We start from the raw sequence: 23012 nt of genomic DNA, 5'->3' as shown, positions 1-23012 counted from the left end.
CTCATGGGCTCTAGAGTGCAGGCTCAGTAGTTGTGGCAAACGGGCTTAGTTGCTTGGCAGTATGTGGGATCTTCCCAGACCAGGGCTTGAACCCGTGTCCCCTGCATTGGCAGGCAGATTCTTAACCACTGTGCCACCTGGGAAGCCCTTTTCCTTTGTTTTAGATTTATTTTAATTTATTTTTCTGTGAACGGTCTGTTCATATCTTCAAAATGTGTTTCAACATATTGTTGCCGTTTTCATCTTTATGTTAGTTTTAAAAGTATTTAAGAAATGTTATGCTTTATGATATAAATCACATTTCCCAGTTTACAAATCTGTCTTTTTAATTTGTTTATGGAATCTTTTGCCATCCAGAAAGTGTTTCATTTTTTAAAATATTTTCCTTTTTATTTACATATTATTATCTTTTTAATTTTATTTATTTATTTTTAACATATTTACTGGAGTATAATTGCTTTATAATGGTGTGTTAGTATCTGCTTTATAACAAAGTGAATCAGTTATACATATACATATGTCCCCATATATCTTCCCTCTTGCATCTCCCTCCCTCTCACCCTCCCTATCCCACCTCTCTAGGTGGTCACAAAGCACCGAGCTGATCTCCCTGTGCTATGCGGCTGCTTCCCACTAGCTATCTATTTTACATTTGGTGGTGTACATATGTCCATGCCACTGTCTCACTTTGTGTCAGCTTACCCTTCCCCCTCTCCGTATCCTCAAGTCCATTCTCTAGTAGGTCTGCATCTTTATTCCTGTCTTGCCCCTAGGTTCTTCTGATCATTTTTTCTCTTTCTTTTCTTTTTTTTTTTAAATTCTATATATATGTGTTACCATACGGTATTTGTTTTACTCTTTCTGACTTAATTCACTCTGTATGACAGTCTCTAGGTCCATCCACCTCACTACAAATAACTCAGTTTTGTTCCTTTTTATGGCTGAGTAATATTCCATTGTATATATGTGCCACATCTTCCTTATCCATTCATCTGCTGATGGAAACTTAGGTTGCTTCCATGTCCTGGCTATTGTAAAAAGAGCTGTAGTGAACATTTTGGTACATGACTCTTTTTGAATTATGGTTTTCTCAGGGTATATGCCCAGTAGTGGGATTGCTGGGTCGTATGGTAGTTCTATTTTTAGTTTTTTAAGGAACCACCATACTGTTCTCCATAGTGGCTGTATCAATTTACATTCCCACCAACAGTGCAAGAGGGTTCTCTTTTCTCCACACTCTCTGTAGCATTTATTGTTTGTAGATTTTTTGATGATGGCCATTCTGACTGATGTGAGATGATATCTCATTGTAGTTTTGATTTGCATTTCTCTAATGATTAATGATGTTGAGCATTCTTTCTTGTGTTTGTTGGCAATCTGTATCTCTTCTTGGGAGAAATGTCTCTTTAGGTCTTCTGCCCATTTTTGGATTGGACTGTTTGTTTTTTTGATATTGAGTTGCATGTGCTGCTTGTATGTTTTGGTGATTAATCCTTGGTCAGTTGCTTCATTTGCAAATATCTTCTGTCATTTGAGGGTTGTCTTTTTATCTTGTTTATTGTTTCCTTTGCTGTGCAAAAGCTTTTAATTTTCATTAGGTCCCATTTGTTTATCTTTGTTATTATTTCCATTTCTCTAGGAGGTGGGTCAGAAAAGATATTGCTGTGACTTATGTCATAGAGTGTTCTGCCTATGTTTTCCTCTAAGAGTCTGATGGTGTCTGGCCTTACATTTAGGTCTTTGATCCACTTTGAGTTTAGTTTTGTGAATGGTGTTAGGGAGTGTTCTAATTTCATTCTTTTACATGTAGCTGTCCAGTTTTCCCAGCACCACTTATTGAAGAGACTGTCTTTTCTCCATTGTATATTCTTACATCCTTTATCAAAGATAAGGTGACCATATGTGCATGGGTTTATCTCGGCTTTCTATCCAGTTCCATTGATCTATATTTCTGTTTTTGTGCCAGTACCATACTGTCTTGATTACTGTAGCTTTGTAGTGTAGTCTGAAGTGAGGGACCCTGATTCCTCCATCTCCGTTTTTCTTTCTCAAGATTGCTTTGGCTATTCGTGGTCTTTTGTGTTTCCATACAAATTGTGAATTTTTTTGTTCTAGTTCTGTGAAAAATGCCATTGGTAGTTTGATAGGGATTGCACTGAATCTGTAGATTGCTTTGCATAGTAGAGTCATTTTCACAATGCTGTTTCTTCCAATCCAAGAACATGGTATATCTCTCCATCCATTTGTATCATCTTTAATTTCTTTCATCAGTGCCTTATAATTTTCTGCATACAGGTTTTTTGTCTCCTTACGTAGGTTTATTCCTAGATATTTTATTCTTTTCGTTGCAATGGTAAATGGGAGTGTTTCCTTAATTTCACTTTGAGATTTTTCAGCATTAGTGTATAGGAATGCAAAGATTTCTGTGCATTAATTTTGTATACTGCTACTTTACCAAATTCATTGATTAGCTCTGGTAGTTTTCTGGTAGCATCTTTAGGATTCTCTATGTGTAGTATCATGTCATCTTCAAACAGTGACAGGTTTACTTCTTCTTTTCCAATTTGGATTCCTTTTATTTCTTTTTCTTCTCTGATTGCTGTGGCTAAAACTTCCCAAATTATGTTGAATAATAGTGGTGAGAGTGGGCAACCTTGTCTTGTTCCTGATCTTAGTGGAAATGCCTTCAGTTTTTCACCATTGAGGATGATGTTGGCTCTGGGTTTGTCATACGTGGCCTTTATTATGTTGAGGAAAGTTCCCTCTATGCCTACTTTCTGCAGGGTTTTTATCATAAATGGGTGTTGAATTTTGTCAAAAGCTTTCTGTGCATCTATTGAGATGATCATATGGTTTTTCTCCTTTAATCTGTTAATATGGTGTGTCACGTTGATTGATTTGTGTATATTGAAGAATCCTTGCATTCCTGCAATAAACCCCACTTGATCATAGTGTATGATCCTTTTAATGTGCTGTTGGATTCTGTTTGCTAGTATTTTGTTGAGGATTTTTGCATCTATGTTCATCGGTGATATTGGCCTGTAGTTTTCTTTCTTCCTGACATCTTTGTCTGGTTTTGGTATCAGAGTGATGGTGGTCTCGTAAAATGAGATTGGGAGTGATCTTCCCTCTGCTATATTTTGGAAGAGTTTGAGAAGGATAGGTGTTAGCTCTTCTCTAAATGTTTGATAGAATTCACCTGTGAAGCCATCTGGTCCTGGGCTTTTGTTTGTTGGAAGGTTTTTAATCACAGTTTCAATTTCAGTGCTTGTGATTGGTCTGTTCATATTTCCTATTTCCTCCTGGTTTAGTCTCAGCAGGTTGTACATTTCTAAGAATTTGTCCACTTTATTGGCATATAGTTGCTTGTAATAATCTCTCATGATCCTTTTTATTTCTTCAGTGTCAGTTGTTACTTCTTTTTCATTTCTAATTCTATTGATTTGATTCTCCCTTTTTTTGATAAGTCTTGCTAATGGTTTATCAATTTTGTTTATCTTCTCAATGAAACAGCTTTTAGTTTTATTGATCTTTGCTATCGTTTCCTTCATTTCTTTTTCATTTATTTCTGTTCTGATCTTTATGATTTCTTTCCTTCTGCTAACTTTGGGTTTTTTTTTTTTTTTGTTCTTCTTTCTCTAATTGCTTTAGGTGTAAGTTTAGGTTGTTTATCAGAGATATTTCTTGTTTCTTAAGGTAGGCTTGTATAGCTATAAACTTCCCTCTTAGAACTGCTTTTGCTGTGGCCCATAGGTTTTGGGTTCTTCTGTTTTCATTGTCATTTGTTTCTAGGTATATTTTGATTTCCTCTTTGATTTCTTCAGTGATCTCTTGGTTATTAAGTAGTGTGTTGTTTAGCCTCCATGTGTTTGTACTTTTTACAGATCTTTTCCTGTAATTGATATCTAGTCTCATAGCATTGTGGTCAGCAAAGATACTTGATACGATTTCAATTTTCTTAAATTTACCAAGGCTTGATTTGTGACCCAAGATATGATCTATCCTGGAGAATGTTCTATGAGCACTTAAGAAAAATGTGTATTCTGTTGTTTTTGGATGGAATGTTCTATAAATATCAATTAACTCCATCTCTGTCCATTGGTGAAAGTGGGGTGTTAAAGGCCCCTACTATGATTGTGTTTCTGTCGATTTCCCCTTTTATGGCTGTAGTATTTTGCCTTATGTATTGGGTGCATAAATATTTACAATTGTTATATCTTCTTCTTGGATTGATCCCTTGATCATTATGTAGTGTTCTTCTTTGTCTCTTGTAATAGTCTTTGTTTTAAAGTCTGTTTTGTCTGATATGAGAATTGCTACTCCAGGTTTCTTTTGATTTCCATTTGCATGGAATATCTTTTTCCATCCCCTCACTTTCAGTCTGTATGTGTCCCTAGTTCTGAAGTGGCTGTCTTGTAGACAGCATATATACTGGTCTTCTTTTTGTATCCATTCAGCCAGTCTATGTATTTTGGTTGGAGCATTTAATCCATTTGCATTTAAGGTAATTATTGATACGTATGTTCCTATTACCATTTTCTTAATTGTTTTGGGTTTATTATTGTAGGTCTTTTCCTTCTTTTGTGTTTCCTGCCTCAAGAAGTTCCTTTAGCATTTTTCTGTTTCAGCACTTTAAATATGTCCTGCCCCTCTATTCTGGCTTGCAGAGTTTCTGCTGAAAGGTCAGATGTTAACCTTATGGGGATTCCCTTATGTGTTACTTGTTGTTTTTCCCTTGCTGCTTTTAATATTTGTTCTTTGTATTTAATTTTTGATAGTTTGATTAATATGTGTCTTGGCCTGTTTCTCCTTGGATTTATCCTGTATGGGACTCTCTGTGCTTCCTGGACTTGATTAACTATTTCCTTTCCCATATTAGGGAGGTTTTCAACTATAATCTCTTCAAATATTTTCTCAGTCCCTTTCATTTTCTCTTCTTCTTCTCGGACCCCTATAATTCGAATATTGGTACATTTAATGTTGTTCCAGAGGTCTCTGAGAGTGTCCTCAATTCTTTTCATTCTTTTGTCTTTATTCTGCTCTGCAGTAGTTATTTCCACTATTTTATCTTCCAGGTCACTTATTCGTTCTTCTGCCTCAGTTATTCTGCCATTGATCCCTTCTAGAGAATTTTTAATTTATTGTGTTTTTCATCACTGTTTGTTTGCTCTTTAATTCTTCTAGGTCCTTGTTAAACGTTTCTTGTATTTTATCCATTCTGTTTCCAAGATTTTGGATCATCTTTATTATCATTATTTTGAATTCTTTTTCAGGTTGACTGCCTATTTCCTCTTCATTTCTTAGGTCTGGTGGGTTTTGCCTTGCTCCTTCATCTGCTGTGTGTTTCTCTGTCTTCTCATTCTGCTTAACTCACTGTGTTTGGGGTCTCCTTTTCGCAGGCTGCAAGTTCGTAGTTTCCGTTGTTTTTGGTGTCTGTCTCCAGTGGCTAAGGTTGTTTCTGTGGGTTGTGTATGCTTCCTGGTGGATGGGACTAGTGCCTGTGTTCTGGTGGATGAGGCTGGATCTTGTCTTTTTGGTGTGCAGGTCCACGTCCGGTGGTGTGTTTTGGGGTGTCTGTGGCCTTATCATGATTTTAGGCAGCCCCTGAGCTAATGGATGGGGTTGTGTTCCTGTCTTGTTAGTTGTTTGGCATTGGGTGTCTTGCACTGTAGGTTGCTGGTCATTGAGTGGAGCTGGGTTTGGCGTTGCGATGGAGATCTCTGGGAGATTTTCACTGTTTGATATTACATGGACCCAGGACGGGGTTAAAGGAGAAGCTGGGTCAGGGGCTCTGGCTCATTCAGGCGGGGGGAGGGAGGGGTATGGAGTGCAGGGCAAGCCTGCGGCGGCAGAGGCCAGCGTGATATTGCACCAGCCTGAGGCGCGCTGTGCGTTCTCCCAGGGAAGTTGTCCTTGGACCACGTGACCCTGGCAGTGGTGGGTTGCACAGGCTCCCGGGAGGGGCAGTGTGGATAGTGACCTGTGCTTGCACACAGGCTTTTTGGTGGTGTCAGCAGCAGCCTTAGCATCTCATGCCCGTCTCTGGGGTCCGCGCTGATAGCCGCGGCTCGCGCCCGTCTCTGGAGCTCCTTTAAGCAGCGCTCTTAATCCCCTCTCCTGGCCCACCAGGAAACAAAGAGGGAAGAAAAAGTCTCTTGCCTCTTCGGCAGCTCCAGACCTTTTCCCAGACTCCCTCCCGGCTAGCCGCGGCGCACTAGCCCCTTCAGGCTGTGTTCACACCGCCAACCCCAGTCCTCTCCCTGGGATCTGACCGAAGCCCGAGCCTCAGCTCGCAGCCCTGCCCGTCCTGGTAGGTGAGCAGACAAGCCTCTCAGGCTGGTGAGTGCCGGTAGGCACTGATCCTCTGTGCGGGAATCTCTCCGCTTTGCCCTCCGCACCCCTGTTGCTGCGCTCTCCTCTGTGCCTCCAAAGCTTCCCCCTCTGCCACCTGCAGTCTCCACCTGCAAAGGGGCTTCCTAGTGTGTGGAAACCTTTCCTCCTTCATGGCTCCCTCCAACTGGTGCAGGTCCCGTCCCTATTCTTTTTTCTCTGTTTATGCTTTTTTCTTTTACCCTACCCAGGTACGTGGGGAGTTTCTTGCCTTTGGGGAGGTCTGAGGTCTTCTGCCAGCATTCAGTAGGTGTTCTGTAGGAACAGTTCCACCTGTAGTTGTGTTTCTGATATATTTATGGGGAGGAAGGTGATCTCCATGTCTTACTCTTCTGCTATCTTGAAACTCTCCTTTATTTATTTTTTAATATAAGTAAGTTCATCTGTATTTTCTTTTATTGCTTCTGGATTTTGAATCATTGTTAGTTAAGTTTTTGCTACTTCCAGGTTATGAAGAAATTCTTTCTTATTTCAAATATGTACATATTTGATTTTTTGGTATTTAAATCCCTTGTTTGGAATTTGGTCCTGATCTGTGGTATGAGGTGTGGATCTGATTTTATCTTTTACTATGTGGCTTCCCAGTTATCCCAGCACCAATTATTAAAAAGTCACTTTTTTCGCTATTGATTTGAGCTGCTTCCTTTATCATATACTGAATTTCCCTGTGCACCTGGATGTCTTGGATTTTCTGTTCTGGCCATTGTTCTCTTGATCCATGCATCCATTTATCCATCCATCCATCCACATTAGATATAGATCCATTAAAGCTGGCCTCACCAGCTCTGCTTTTTCAGTGTTTTCCTTGCTCAGTTGACTAGCTTGTTCGTTCTTCCAAATGAGCTTTATAATCAATTTGTGTAGCATAAACAAACAAAACAAGCAGACAAACTCAACACCTAATGGTCTCTTGGTTAACACTGTGTTAAATATATACATTAACTATGGGAGAAATGTTATCTTAAGAAGATGTTCAGGTTTATTTTTGTGTTTAGGCATATGTTATAGTTTTCTTATTTTGCTGTTGAATGTTTCACATAAAATTTACACTTGGGGATATTCCTTCCTTTCTCCCTTTCTGCCTGCCTTCCTTCCTTCTTCCCTTCCCTTCTTCTTTTGTTTCTTCTTCCTGTCTTCCTTCATTCTTTCTTTCTTCTTTCCCTTTGATATTGTAAAGGAGAGTTCACTATCAATATTTTCTAACTAATTTTGCCTGTAATAGAGGAAAGCTATTGATTTCCATATGTTAATCTTATAGCTTACAACTTTTGTTTTTAGTTATTTTACACTGATTATTTTAGTATTTTTAGATATCTGATTATCCATGAAAAGAGTATAACTTCTTCCTTTCTAATTTGGATGCCACCCGTTGTTTTTTCTCTTCTAATTTCGATGACTGAAACTCTAACACAATGTGAAATATTAGTAGAGATCATGAAGATGCTTGTTTTTGTTCTTTTTCTGACCTGAGTGGGAAATTCTAGTGTTTTCATGTTAGTTATCTTTTAAATGAGTGGAGAGATCATATCATTTTTCTCCTTAGCCCTATTATGATGACTATATATAGAGTATATTTTCTAATATTGAACGATGCCTGCATTTTTGGATTAAGCCCCCCAAATGATCATAATTTCCTTTCTAAATATGCTATCGGGTACTGTTTGCCAATATTTTTGTAATTTTAAAATTTGTATTCGTAAGTGAAGCTGTAATTTTTCTTTTTGTGTGGTCTGTCAGGTTTGGGGATCACCTTTATACTTACTTCATATAACACATTTGGAAGATTTTTGGAGAAGGATAAGTAGCATTAAGGATTATCTGCTCTTTAAAGAATTATCTAAGGAAAAAAATTGGATCCTGCTGTATTTTTTTTCTTATGGAGTCTTTAAATATCTTTTCTCTTTCTTTTATAGGAATTGGTCTTTTAAAATTTTTTATCTGTATTGGGATTAATTTTGATGAGTTTAAGAGCCTGAATTACTTGAGATCAGAACCATGTCTCTTTTGTTTACTTTTCTCAGAGGCTAGAGTTAACTGAAAAATCAGTAGTCTTACAATATGTGTGTATAGAGTACTTGTTATATAGTGTGTTAGGCATGTAGTAGAGAAAGAACAATTTAATCAACAAGTAGCATGCTTGTACTTCCTGGAAGTGTTGATGAATTGAACATATGAATTTACTTTCACTTCCTCCTAACACTTCACATAAACAATAGTAATTGATTTTTTTAATGGTCCTGTCAGTCAGCCGCTGATCCACCTTGCCCCTTACTACTTCCCAACCTTCAACTTTAATAATGAGGTGATCATAAGAGATGTAAGGTGCACCTGGCCAGGAGTTAGGGAAGCTAAAGGAGGCGATAGCCCATCTGGAATACCAGCTGGCTTGGCTGCCCCACATTTGCAACTGAAGTCAGAAGATAAGCAGCAATGTGTGTCATCTGCCACAGCATCTCATGCCCTGCATTGACCTCACAGGCGTAAAATGAATGCGTGTGGTGTCACTTCCACCTTCCAAATCTCATGTAACATATCCCTCTAAATCACAGACTCTAGCAAGACCAAGGGAGAAGCCCTGCAGACATTAACATGAGGGTTTCCCACAGAGTTGTCCAGCCACTTAACCCTACAATAAAGCCTATGGAGGGCAAACCACAAACGTTTGCTTAGTGCTGACACTTAGTGCTGACCACTGTTAAATACGAGAGGACCACACAAGATTACCTGACATCCCAGAAAAGAGTCTAACATGCCAGATAAAACAGAGACCAAAATAATCACAAAACAGTGAGCCAATTAAGCATGTGAGCACATAGACACACACACACCCCTACCTTGGAGGAAATAATGTACACAGAAAGAAAAAATTTTCTAAAAAACTATACTACAATTAATATTTTCAGAGATTTTAGAGATATATTTCATCAATGAATCAAGAATTGCATGCTGTTAAAAAGAGAGTATTCAGAGGTGGTGGGGGGTGAGGAAAGCCTCCAGGGGAGTTAAACCTGGGAATGCCCCAAATGTCCTACAATGGCTTAACTGTTAAACATGCCGCCAGTGAAACAGCCAAAACCTGGGAGTGACCCAAATGTCCTATGATGGGTTAACTGCTAAACAAACTGTGGTATATCCATACCATGGGATGCCACTCAGCAATTAAACAGAAATAAACTATTGGTGCATGAAACAACTCAAGTGGATTTCGAGGGAGTTATGCTGTGGGAAGAAGCTAGTTTCAAGAGGGAATGTCCAGCATGATGGTGGGGAGATGGCCAGAGGAGACAGCTATGTGCCAGGTTGGATGCATACCAGTCCAGATTGCCACAGGTCAGAAAGATCCAGAAGATAATTTTTCAAAGAAGTTGAAATCCATAGAATACCTGAAATGTCCAAATATTTAAAAAATAATAATAATTATTAGAGGCATTTTCAAACATACACAAAAAGATAGAATAGTATAATTGTCCCCAATGTACCCTCCCCTGTTTCAGTATTTATCAGTAGGCTACCAGTTTTGTTTCCACTATGCCCCTCTTTGTTTTCGATGAAGTATTTTAACAGATTGTGGACATAATCATTTTACTACAAATCCCTAAGTATGTATCTCTGACAAAGATGAACGTTTTATCTTTTAGAACATAACCACACTACCATTATCATAGCCAGGCAAAATTTTAAAAATATTTAAAGATACCAAATCTGATTTTAATTTTTCTGGTTCTCTTAATTTTGTCTTTGCTTTGTTGGAATCAGGATCTTGACAAGGTCCATACACAGTGTTTGACTGATATATTTCCTGCATTTCTATCCCCCCTTTTTGCCATTTATTTGTTGAAGAGACTGAGTCAGATGTTCCCAGAATCTGAATTTAACTGATTGTGTTTTTATAATGTTGAGTGTGTTTCTTTACCTCTTACTGTGAGTTAGTGTTTAAATCTCAGGGCTTGATTAGATTCAACTTCAAATTTTTGGCAAGAATGTATCTTAGGTGGTGCTGTGTATTTCTTATTACCTCATGTTGCAGGCATCTTGATAATCACTTTTGGGTGTGTTGAGATTGATCGGTGAGTTTGGGTATTGTTAATTTAATCCATCCACTAAAAAGGGACCCCCTCAACTTTTCATCTAATGATTTAGCAATCCTTCGTAATTATTTTCTAATTCTTTATTTCATTGGTCTTTATTTCATTCTGCTGAGGGCAGAATCATGAAATGATTGTTGTCTTAAGTCAGTTCTGTAACGTGGCAATGCATAACTGATAACGCAGGTACTAGAGATGAAACAAGATTACCAAATAGTGGTTATTGTTGAAGCTAGTTGTGATATCAGGTTTATTTTATTACTCTCTGTGCTGTTTGCATGTATTTGGATTTTTTGTGATAAAAAGTTAAGAAGAAAATACTGAATTTAAATATCACTTGAAATAATTTGTAGTTAAATTCATTTAGTTTCCTTTCCATATTTATGAATTGTACCTTTTCTTCTAGTATATTTAATTTTGTTTTTAAAAATATTTATATTGATTCAAAGTTAAAAATATGGCATATTCAGAGAGGCCTAGTTTCTGTCCCTGTCCCCTTTCTCCCATTCTTTCTCTCTTCATAGGTATCCATTTAAATTAGTTTTCACCTGAATATTTTGGAAGGCATTTTAGAGAGTTGTTAGTGAATTTGTAGTTAAATTTGTGATACATACCTAGAAAATAAGGCAAAGGAGAAGAAGAGTAAGACAGTTATTAATTTCTAGAAAAATGAAATTGTGTTCAGGAAAGGAAACAACCACATTCGTGAATAGCATGCTTTCTGTTGTATTAGCATAAACAGTAATGATTGATCTAACTAACATTGTGATCCTATTATATTGGCAGTATGTAGAAACTGAAAGTTCTTTGTATGTGGGGAGAGGTGATGAAAAAAGCTAAATTCTCATCTTTCTTATTGGTAAGTGAGTAGATGACCTATAAATATGGAAAATCAAGAAGTAGCAGTATAGACATACAATTGAGAGATACAATAGTCAATACCAAAAGAATAAGCTAAGAAATAAATGTCATCATCTCTGCACAGAAGGGAGGTAAGGCCTATTGGTTTTTCTTAACAAGTCTTGTGATTCATGAAAAAAAATTAAGTAAGCAAAACATTGACAAAAAATAAGAGGTGACATAGCATGAAACAATTTAACATTAATGATAATAATAGTTTATATTTATCAAGCACTTCCTACGTGCCAAGTTCTATGCTAAGTGTTGAACGTGGATTATCTCTGAATCCTTACTTCAGTTGTATTAGATAGACTCTTTTTTTATGCCTATAACTGCATGAGAGAATTAATGCTTTGAGAGTATATTAGCTCTTTACTGCTGCATGATGAATTACAGCAAAAGTTATCCTCTGGAAACAACAGACATTATTACTTCATAGTTTCTGTGGGTCCTTGAGCAACTTGGCTGGGTAGTTCTGGCCCAGTCCTTTGGGGCTGCCTTCAAGGTGTCAGCCAGGGCTACTGTCACTTCAGTTAAAACTCTGGAGAGAAGCTTCCAGGCTCATGCTGTGGACCTCTTCAAAGGGTTACCTCAGGACCTAGCAGTCGGTTTCTCTGAAAGCAGGTGCTCCAGAAGAACCCGAGTTGGAAGCCATGTGTCTTTTTACAACCTGGTCTTGACAATGACATCATCTTCTGTCAGAAGCATGTCAGTAAGTCTAGACCACACTCAAGGGGAGGGCGTGAATGCCAAGAGGTGCTGATGAGTTATCCTAGAGGTTGCCAGGTGTGTTATCAGATTGTGACACACACCTTGGTGTGTTATCAGGTTTAGGCCAGGTTTAAGCTATATGTTATGCTCAATATGCAGGGTGCAAACTGACACTCCCATGGACCCACAGCTTCAGAAACAGTGTATGACTGCAAGGGAGAATTACATGAGTACAAGGATCACCTTGAATTCACTCTAATTTATACAAAGTCAAAGCCTCTCAAGCTTTAGAACTTTATTTGTAATGAATTATTTGAAGCACCCCTCACACTTGATCATGTCAAACTACAGCTTCGTGTTCCTGGGCTGGGACATTAGTCACAGGGGCATGGTAGTTAAGGTGAGGAGTTAGTGCTCTATCTTTAAAACTGTTAGGAGCCGCTGAAGTGTTTTCAACACAGGAGGATGACATAATATTGGACACGTACCTGCTGCTCTGAGCTACATTATTTTGTCTCAAGCATCAGACAACATTCTACTTTCTCATGTGTGAAGCAGCAGATCCTCCTTTCCACCCTACCAAATTCATGCATGTGGGTGTAATGAGATTTATAAATTTCTTTTACCTTCAGACTGTTCAAAGTATCCCATCTCAGGACAGCTGTGTCTGCCTCTCTCTGAGCACATAAAGATCTTTACGGCTGTAACCAGGCTACGAGCTTTCTAAGGCACAGACTCATTGCCACATCCTTGGTCTGTTGTTAGGTGGCCACCACACTGTTGACACATATGAGGAACTCAGTAAATGCTTGTTAAGTCAAAATGGACTAAACTTGATTGGGCACCTACTATAAGTTATTGTGCTGAGTTCTGGGTATATAGAAAGAAGACCGTGTCATTTTACTTTATAAATGAAAAGTCATGACTGTATATTCAGTTTTACATTCACTAATCAAACATTTTGTTATTGAGGTATAGTTAATGTACAATGTTGTGTTAGTTTCAAGTGTACAAAAAAGGGATTCAGATATATGTATATATATATATATATATATATTATTTTTCAGATTTTTTCCCTTATAGATTATTACAAAATATTGAGTATAGTTCCCTGTGCTCTCCAGTAGGTCCTTGTTGGTTATCTATTTTGTATTTAGGAGTGTGTACATATTAATCCCAAACTCCTAATTCATCTCTCCACCTCACCCTTTCCTCTTTGGTAAACATAAATTTGTTTTCTCTGTCTGTGAGTCTGTTTCTGTTTTGCAAATAAGTTCATTTGTGCATTTTTTTAGGTTCCATATATAAGTGATATCATATGATATTTGTCTTTCTCTATCTGACTTACTTTGCCTAGTATGATAATCTCTAGGTCCATCCATGGTGCTGCAAATGGCATTATTTCATTCTTTTTAATGGCTGAGTAATATTCCATTATATATATATATATATATATATATATAACATTTTCTTTATCCATTCCTCTGTTGATGGACATTTATGTTGCTTCCATGACCTGGCTATTGTAAACAGCACTGCAATGAACATTGGGGTGCATGTATCTTTTTGAATTAGAGTTTTCTCCAGATATATGCCCAGGAGTGGGATTGCTGGATCATATGGTAGCTCTATTTTTAGTTTTTTAAGGCACCTCCATACTGTTCATCTTAGTGACTGCGCCAATTTACATTCCCACCAACAGTTTAATAAGAGGGTTCCTTTTTCTCCACTCCCTCTCCAGCATTTATTATTTGTACATTTTTAACTTTTGATCTCCCACTGTGAGTGTGGCATTCTGCTAGATGCTGGAACACAGCCTCAAACTACACACTGCCACCACTCTTAAAGATTCTGTAACTATTGCAGGAGACAGAACAGTGTATGATGCCCTAGCTTCACAGCTGTGCAAGTGTAGGGGAAGGACAGACACATCAGCATAGGGAAGGGCTGTTTAAGAGGGAAGGGGAGACATTTTGGAGGATGTAAACTCGGAGTTGTTTAGAAGAATGAACATTAGGATGAATGGAGGATGCAAGCCCATCAAACATTGGGGCACTAGTTTGTTAAGGCTTGGGGAGAAAGTTGAGGTTATAGGAGAAAGGAAAGAAATCACAATTGAAAGTAAATATAATAAGTAGGAGTTACTGATCCTCCAAAGGGATATGCAGAGCCAAGCCAAGTTTCTTCTCTGCTGCCTTTGTGTCTTTCCAGCCCTCTATGAGAAATCCTGCGAGGTGTACAGGCACCACGGAAACACAGCTGGTTTCTTCTACATCGACTCAGATGGCAGTGGGACCCTGGGACCTTTCCAAGTGTACTGCAACATCACAGGTAAGGGTGCAGAATTCCTACTCACGCTTCATGTCACTACGTGATGCAAAGGGAAATCCACTGCAAGGGGACACTTGTATAAATAAAAATTTAAAGGACCAGCTTCAGGGGGGAAATGGTATTTAGGTAAATAATAGGATTTAGCAGCTAGGTTATTTTCATGAGAGAAGAAAACCTGTTAATGGTCTTGACAAGGTTCCACTGAACCAAGAATTAAATATCAAGCATTTTCTGCAGGGCTGAACAAGGTCATGTCTCTCTTAAAATGCAAAAACAGAAAGAGAAGGAAAATAACCCAACAGACAAAAAAACAAAAGTTAAAATCAATAGAAAGCCCTGATTCAGGAAGTGGGAAAGCTTGATTCAGGTCTGGCTCTGAGGACCGTGTGACTCCGAGGGTCACTGTGAGCTTCAATTCTGCATCAGTGAAATGGAAATAGTAGTTCCTGCCTCTTAGAGTTGTGAGGATGAAACAAAATCATCTGTATTGCTGTAACTAGCCAGGGTAGTTATCCCGCAGATGCCTAACCAAAACACTGAGCTATTTCTATTTTCCCTGGCAATCTCATAATATCTTGCCACTTTTTTCTAAAGTGCCTACGGACGTATTAAGAGCCAATTATTACATGGGTTTAGAAGCAGCATGTGATCACTAATTTATTCTTAAAAAAATAATTCCACACCCCAAACCTGATGTAATATTTATTTAAAAATATAGCAATGCAAGCACTCCCTCTGTTTAGAATGTCAGTTGGCACATACACATTTTTTGTTTGTTTTGAGCACTGGCCTTCGGAGACACCAGCAGAATCATGTAATGAAGAAGAAAAGTAGGAACGTATTAAGGCTCTTTGAGTCCTCAGGCCCCAGACTTCACTGCAACAGGGTGACCACATCTGTGGAGGTCTGTCTGTAGTCAGACACTGTCCTGGCCACACAGGATATGCAGAGAAATAAGGCATAGTCATTGTCATTCATGAGGCAGTAAAATCAGGGAAAATAGCATGCAGTATCACAGGTAGAAATGCAAGCAAGCCATTGCCAAAATGGTGATTGAGGACATTTAGCAGTAATTTGCCCATCTGAATACAAAAAGCTACAGGTTTTCTGCAGAAAATGGTAGTTACATGGAATTGGATGCCATTTCATTTCATTTCCATCATACTTCATCTCTTCAAGATGTATGCTAGCTGCTTCTCAATAGCCCTATAACATAATTAGAAATCGCGTTACTGTTTTCTTTTCACGGTTGTGCCAGCCTATAATGTTCAACAACCTGGTCAAGAAGTAGGCTTCTCCGTGGATCTTGGTTATTTTCAAAATTAATTAACATATGGCTCTCTGGGGAATCATGCTAAAAATAGACTTTGCAGACCCAGAAATTCTAATTCAGTAAATGTACTTCTATTGAGCTTTCTAAATGATTCTGATGCAGTTTGTCCCCAGTCCACAATTTACAAAAGAAGGAGGAAGTGTTTTGCTTGCAGAACAAGGCAAAGGAGATCAGTGCCTGCTGAGTGATGGGTGTGACAAATAATAAGAGGATTTGTGGTAATGGCATCAATGACTCAGCTCCTACCATCTTTGGGAACTGAACTGAGAGTTTACAAATATCATCTCTTTAATTCTTGGCAACAAAAATATGAGGCGGATATTTTTAACTCTATCTTACATAGAAGGAAAGAGCACATGAGAATTTCATGACTTGCTTGAGATAATAAATCCTGGGACTAATAGTCAAGACTCAGGAAGCAAACAAGACCTTCTGGTGCAGCAATAATCTATATCACTAAAACATTAATTGGATACTTTGTATTGCTTATGTTTTGCTTGAAGCCATGCTTTTATTTTTGTTATAAAAATAATCAATGCTAATTATGGAAACTTTAAGGAAAAGAAGAAATGTCTGAAGAAATGTTAAAGTCACCTACAAACCGCAATCCAGGGATTGCTATTGATATTTGATTGTTAGAATTTCCTTGGGACTTTTTGCTATGAATGCATATGTGTGTTTTTCTATGAATGTATAGGTTCTTAAATGTATATTTTTACACCATGCATTTAAGACACAAGCATAGACATCCTATTTTCATTAAAATATATAGTTTGAAATTAAAATACATACATTAAGTATAGCTTGACAAATTTAACTCTCCAAAATAATGTAAGTAGAATGACACTGATTCATAGATGTCACTTACATGAAATGCTCTGCCTCTCTTTGGAAAGACTTCTCTCGGGATTTATGTTTGATATTTTGTCCAGGAATGGCTAAAGATGAATGTTTATGTATATTAAATGTTGTCGTTTTGCTGATGTGATGCTGAAGGCATCAGGACCTCTGAGTTATGTCCCAAAATTGATAGGGTGCATTGTGCACGATTGGGGATTTCTTTGAAATATGCTTTTCTGGTCACATGCAATTGCAAACTATATAGGTGTTTGGTTTTGTTTTTGTTTTCTTAAAATACCTGTACAAGTAAAAGCCAACTTCTGTGTAGGCGAATTACATCCATATTTAACTGACAAACATTTTTAATGCCTAAATATAATGATAATGAAATACATAATTTTTTATTTGTCAGTATTAACTGTTCTTAAATTGAGTGACTTACGACACTAGGAAAAGTGTGACAAAGTGGTCCAGGGAAGAGAGGAAGGGGGAGGGAGAGGAGGAGGGAGGGAGGAGAAGGGGGAACAGAAGGAGGGAGGAAATGGCCAGAGAAGACTTGCTGTGTGTTTAACTCCGGTTTCTAAGAGCACAAAGCCACTGGTCTCTGCACTTTACAGAGGTATTCCTGGGTCATAACACAGAGAGTGTAAACCAAGTTGGGACGCAGGGAACCTGGGCTCTCTCTCTTATTGCTCTTTGTGCCAGTCGGCTGGGTGCTCCCAGCCTGGCTGTGCATCTCAAAAATAAGGATCTGGAGCTAAGTGGGCCCTCAGGCCTCCCTCATTTAGAACTCCCTGCGAGATCATTTGAGGTTCCAAAGAAAAGGAGAAGTTTCCCCTAAGTCTGCAGATACTTGCAAATGGATGTCATCAGGGTAAAGGGCCGGTTTTAGTTGTGGAAAACTGTAAATCTGAATCCCAGCTGCCTCGCATCTCTCTTTACAGTGTACCCTGGGGGTAGTTCCTCATTTCTATAGGTGAGGTGGCACCTTGCCCCTCCCGGGAGATTTAAGTCTGTGCATCTTACCTGCCACGGGGTGATCCTGGGGAGATGAGGGCCACAAGTGCTCAGCGAGCAGCTGCCCTCTTTGGTGTAAGGCAGTGTGATCTCTGCATGGGGACAGTAGGACAAATTATAGGTGATTAGGCTTATCGGTAAAGTGGACTGAATCTAGGCTTCTACAGGTTTCGACAGGGTGCCATAACCTGGGCTGCATTCTGACACTAGGGGGTAGGAGAGAAGGATGAGAAAGATAGAGTTAAGTTTCTTCAGGAATACACACTTGGCCTACTTTTAACCTATCTCTAAATGATGTACAGTTCATTTCAGCTCAGTGTAAATTTGCACATTTCAGGCACTGCACAAACTGCAAAGGGTACACAGTTGTGTCTGTCTTAGTCTCTTTGGGCTGGTCTAGCAACGTTCCGCAAATTGAGTGGCTTCCAAAACCCCAGGAGTATATTGTCTCACAGTTCTCGAGGGTAGAAGACCAAAATCAAGGTGCCAGCGGGGCCACAACCCCTCTGAAACCTGTAGGGGAGTCTCCTTCCTGGCCTTTCCCTAGTGTCCGGCAGTTTGCTTGACCCGTGGGTGCTTCTGGGCTCCTAGAAGCAGCCCCTTGATCTCTGCATCCCTGGGACTGTCTCCCTGCTTCTGTGTGATTACATCATAGTGACATTTTCCCCTCACATGTCTGTGTGTCTGTTTCCTCTTTTCTTATAAGGACACCAGTCCTGTCGGCTTAGGGCCCAACCTAATGGAGTATGACATTATCTTAATTTGATTACATGTGTGAAGAATCTATTTCCCATTAAGGCCTTGCACATTCACAGGTACAGAGTGTTAGGTCTTTAAGCGATCATTTTGGGGGACACAGTTCAACACATAACAGTATTATTTCAGTCTCCTCCACAGGCTAATCATGGAAAAGACACAGCAACAATTAAATTATCTTGACAAGGATAGCGCATGTGTAGTGTGTGTTGAGAGCCCACAAGAGGGGCACCTAAACCAGCCACTCGTGGAAGAGCTATCAGGCAGGCAGGAAATGTTGCTAAGAGCTGGATGGAGGGTAGGAACTGGCCAGAAGAAGACACAAAGGAAGGCATTTCCAGGAAGAGCAAATGAATGTCAGGAACAAGGTTCCAGGGTCCCTTGATCCTGCACGTTTGTGGGGACCACCCAACTCACCAGGATGAGTTGCTAGTTTAGAACACTGAAAAATGCATGTACCTGAATGACTAGAAAATAAAAGGATCACAGTGACTTGATTAGGGACAAGCAGAAGTTTCTGAAGATCCATAATCTGAACTATAGTTTCCCAGCAAGGAAATCGGCTATCTTAATTCCAGGGAAAAGAAGATTTTTTTTTCAATTTAATTTAATTTTTACTTTATATTGGAATGCAATTGATTTAAAGTGTTGTGTTAATTTCAGGTGTACAACAAAGTGATAAATATACATATATCCATTATTTTTCAGATTCTTTTCCCATACAGGTTATTACAGAATGAGTAGAGTTCCCTGTGCTATACAGTAGGACCTCGCTGGTTCTCTATTTTATATATAGTAGTGTGTATACGTTAATCCCAAACTCCAGTTTTTATCAGATCATTCTTGAGCATGCCAGACTATTTAGCTGACCCTGAAGGAAAGATGAGCAACTTTCTGAGTACCAACAACAAGCCACCATCCTCAGGTTATACACGGTCTTTAGCACTGTTCCCCTCTCTGGAGGACCGGATCTGGCTTACATTAGGGACTGTTTACAAAGGGATGAATGTACAAGAAGAAATTATGGGAATATACTGTACTATAGAGCTAGTAACAAAGGAGATGTTCCCACCATCAGGCCCATGGAGGTGAGGGGAGGGCATTTCGCCAGAGCAAGAAGGAGGGCAGGATGTGAAGAAGCCGTGCCTTGAGGCAGCTGTGATGTGTTTGGGAACAGCCATCAAGGAGCTTGGGGAGTAACCTCAGTCTCTCCTCACCCCTTCCAGTCTCCTTCCTAGGTTTCCATCGAGCAAATTCCACTAGAATTCAGAAGGCAAGGGCACCTATTGGTGTAATGCCTTTAGTCAGCCTTCCTGGGCACAGAGAAGGCTGTAGAAGGATGGAAAGTACATCTAGTGGGGCAAATGGAAAATATATTGTCTATAAAGAACTGTCCAAAGAAGCCTAGGGGAAAACATGATTTGAATTCATCAAGGATCAAGGATGGTGGTGAGGTGGGCGTGGTGAGTGAAATCCACAAGCCATGCAAATATATGAAGCATGGATTTGTCCATTAGATTCCCACCTGAAGCAGAAAGGACTGCCGTTTGCAGGTTCAGTCGAAGCGAGGTTAAGATGAATGCAAAAAACATACATGAAGGAGAGACTTTGAGAGCTAGCTTACTCTAAAAGTTGATAAGCCACTCAAGTGATGAATAATTAAGGGGAGGACTTCCCTGGTGGCACAGTGGTTGAGAGTCCACCTGCCGATGCAGGGGACGCGGGTTTGTGCCCCAGTCCAGGAAGATCCCACATGCCGCGGAGCGGCTAGGCCTGTGAGCCATGGCCGCTGAGCCTGTGCATCCAGAGCCTGTGCTCCGCAACAGGAGAGGCCACAACAGTGAGAGGCCCGCATATCGAAAAAAATAAATAAATAAAAATAATTAAGGGGCAAGTGGACAACTAAGGGAAACTATGACATATGCCAGAATGTAATGTTTTGTTCAAAGGGCATCTGGGTTCCATGCCACTACCTGGTGGTAAAAGTCCCCTTAACCTGAATGTGGACAGTTTCAGCCAATGACGTAAAGATTGTGATCATCCTTGGCTATACCGGTCTAGTTGGGCAAGTAAGGAGGGATGCATTTGAGACAACAAGGAATCTAGTAGGACTCAGAATTGTATTGCTGGATGAAAATGAATGTAAAGTAGACTCACAGGATAGGTTAGATGCCATCTGGAAGTGAGGAAGTGCTGGTCACGGGGATCAATGCAAAGGGAAAGACAGAAGTGGAGAAAGAGCAGGGTGCAGGAAGGAGCTGGAATTAGCGAACATCTGAGGTACCTGTACAGGAAGTGGGTGTTGATGATACATGAGAATGTGGTAAGTATATCCTCAACTTGGCTGAGTCATGATGTCCAGATATTTGGTCAGACATTATCATTAATGCTTCTGTGAAGGGTTTTATTTAGATGAGATGAACACTTAAATCAGTGGACTTTGAATAAAGCAGAATACCCTCCAAAATGTAGGTGGGCCTCGTTCAATCAGTTGAAGGTCTTAACAGAACAAAAACTGACCTCCCCCAAGCAAGAAGAAAGTCAGCCAGCAGACTGTCTTCTGTCTTTGGGATTGAACTGCAGCTGTTTGCTAGGTCTCCAGCCTCCTGGTCTACCCTGCAGATTTTGGACTTACCAAGCCTCTACAGTCTTGTGAACCAATTATGCACTGGAAAAAAAATATGTATGGTTTTTATATCCTGTTGGTTATGTTTCTCTGGAGAACCTTGACTCATGCACTTGGTACCTACAGGTTGGGTGTGCTCTCCTCTCATTTTCTGAATACTTCTACCATGACACTGATCACACTGCATTATAACCACTGATGTTTACTTCTGTGTTCCATGGGACTGTGAGGTCCTGGATGGAAAATGAGAGACAGAGTGTCAGGAATTCCTGGATCTACTTTTACACATACTCTAAGGAGTCCAGTGTAAATGGACTGCTGAGAAATCATAGCCAAACTGAAGATTAATTTCTGCCTTTCTCTATTTTTTCTTTCCACTTCCCATAATTTATCTTAGACTAAGTCCCTGACCCATTACATCAATGACAGTTTGGAACCATGGATATTGCCTTAATGTCTACTCTTAACTGGGCTTGAGTCATTCCTACTATTTGCAACCTCTTCTGCAAGTCCAAGAGTGAAAAGTGTCCTGCTACTCATTGCCCCCAAGACCTCTCACTGCTATGCAGCCTCCACAAACCCTTTCTTTTCTCCAAACGTAAGAATGAGTAGTGGGAGGAACACGTTTTGGAGTCACATTGGAGTTCCTATTTTAGTGCTGGCACATTCTAGCCATGTGACCTTGGACAAGTCATTTAACATTTCTGGATCTTGGTTTCCTTATCAGGAAGATGGAGAATAAAAATGTCTTCATTTCGAGATTAATCTGAGAAATAGAATATACCTGCAAAGTTCCTAGCCCCCAAATGTAGATGATCAGGAAACAGAGTAGCCAAATATCATGATGTAATATTAACCATGACCTCTTTCACTCTCACTGCTGTTCTAGTGGTATAGATAACATCTATAAGGCCATCCGAGTTGCAAAAGATAGCTATTTCCTCTTGCCAGAAATATTGTCTTTATTCCTTCTGCATTGCCATGAGATTTCAGAGACTGGAGGGATTTCTAGGAGCCTGGAGGGAGCATTTCTGAGGGGAAGCCTCCCGTATCAATAAAGCAGAATTAGAAGGGTGAGGCACTCTGAGAAGATTTTCCCTAGAACTTGACGTTTCAACTCATTCAACTGTTTACATTTTGCCATTTTGAATGTTAACAGGACACCTTGTCAACATGTTAAAAGATGTTTCCCAGCCACACACTGTTCTTCCTCTGTGCAGTACAATTGCATATTGAGATACAAAATTGTCTAGAACCTCTAACAAAAACACAGTTATTTCCCATCTTGATGGATACAATGCCGTTTCGTGTATCTAGACCTGTACAGCTATCATCAGGCATTGCAAGAAGTTTGCAAGGAAGGTTTAGCCAAATCTTGAAAGCAAAACTTGTTTTCCTTCTCAAAGAGCTCCTAATGCATTTGCAAACCACCTTGCAAGTTTCCATATCTTAACATTCTTGCTATTATGAGGCTCTGTTTCTCACTCCTTTGGCAGCAGGCTCTGGCTTCATTAAAACTCATCAAAGCATGCATAATGGAGTAGGCAGAGAAGCTGCAATTAAAGTCTCTCCAATATTCCTGTACATAAGTATGCAGTGGGATTGCAGGTAATAGATTATCATCCAAGTCACTGACAGAAAGAAAGGAATGTGTCCATTCAGTTTGGTCTAACAGTTGTTGGCCTTGCTTCCCAAAGTTAGAGCAACATCACTGAGTTTACAGTTTTATGTATGGCCTGCACAAGGGTATGCGAGTGTACAGGAAACAAGAGTTACCCATGACATAGGATGAGACCACTTACTTATGGCACATTTATTTCTCCCTGAACTTCTTAGTGCATTGTTAATTTTCTGCAGCTTTATTTTACACCAAAGAGAAGTAGAATTCAATTGTTGGTCCCATGTGCATTTGTAATTAAGTTTTGTCTTGGTATCTCCTGTTGGCTGATTTCTACCCCCCGAACACTCCACTGCTAACACACACACACACACACACACACACACACACACACACACACACACA

The 23012-nt window shown here is 39.5% G+C and overlaps 1 protein-coding gene across 1 annotated transcript in view; it reads left to right on the top strand.

Annotated features, from left to right (window-relative positions):
• CNTNAP5 (contactin associated protein family member 5) overlaps positions 1-23012 on the top strand; it is an 880239-nt gene that overhangs the window by 592187 nt on the left and 265040 nt on the right. Inside the window, exon 12 of the mRNA XM_027082570.1 lies at positions 14298-14417. Within this exon, the coding sequence (XP_026938371.1) occupies positions 14298-14417 (120 nt within the window). The remainder of the gene's footprint in view (positions 1-14297; positions 14418-23012) is intronic.

This window comes from Aethalodelphis obliquidens, unplaced genomic scaffold, assembly GCF_003676395.1.
Source record: "Aethalodelphis obliquidens isolate GAN/ISIS:26980383/991018 unplaced genomic scaffold, ASM367639v1 scaffold47, whole genome shotgun sequence".
Classification (NCBI taxonomy): Eukaryota; Metazoa; Chordata; class Mammalia; order Artiodactyla; family Delphinidae; genus Aethalodelphis; species Aethalodelphis obliquidens.
This window is presented reverse-complemented; position numbering and strand designations above follow the sequence as displayed.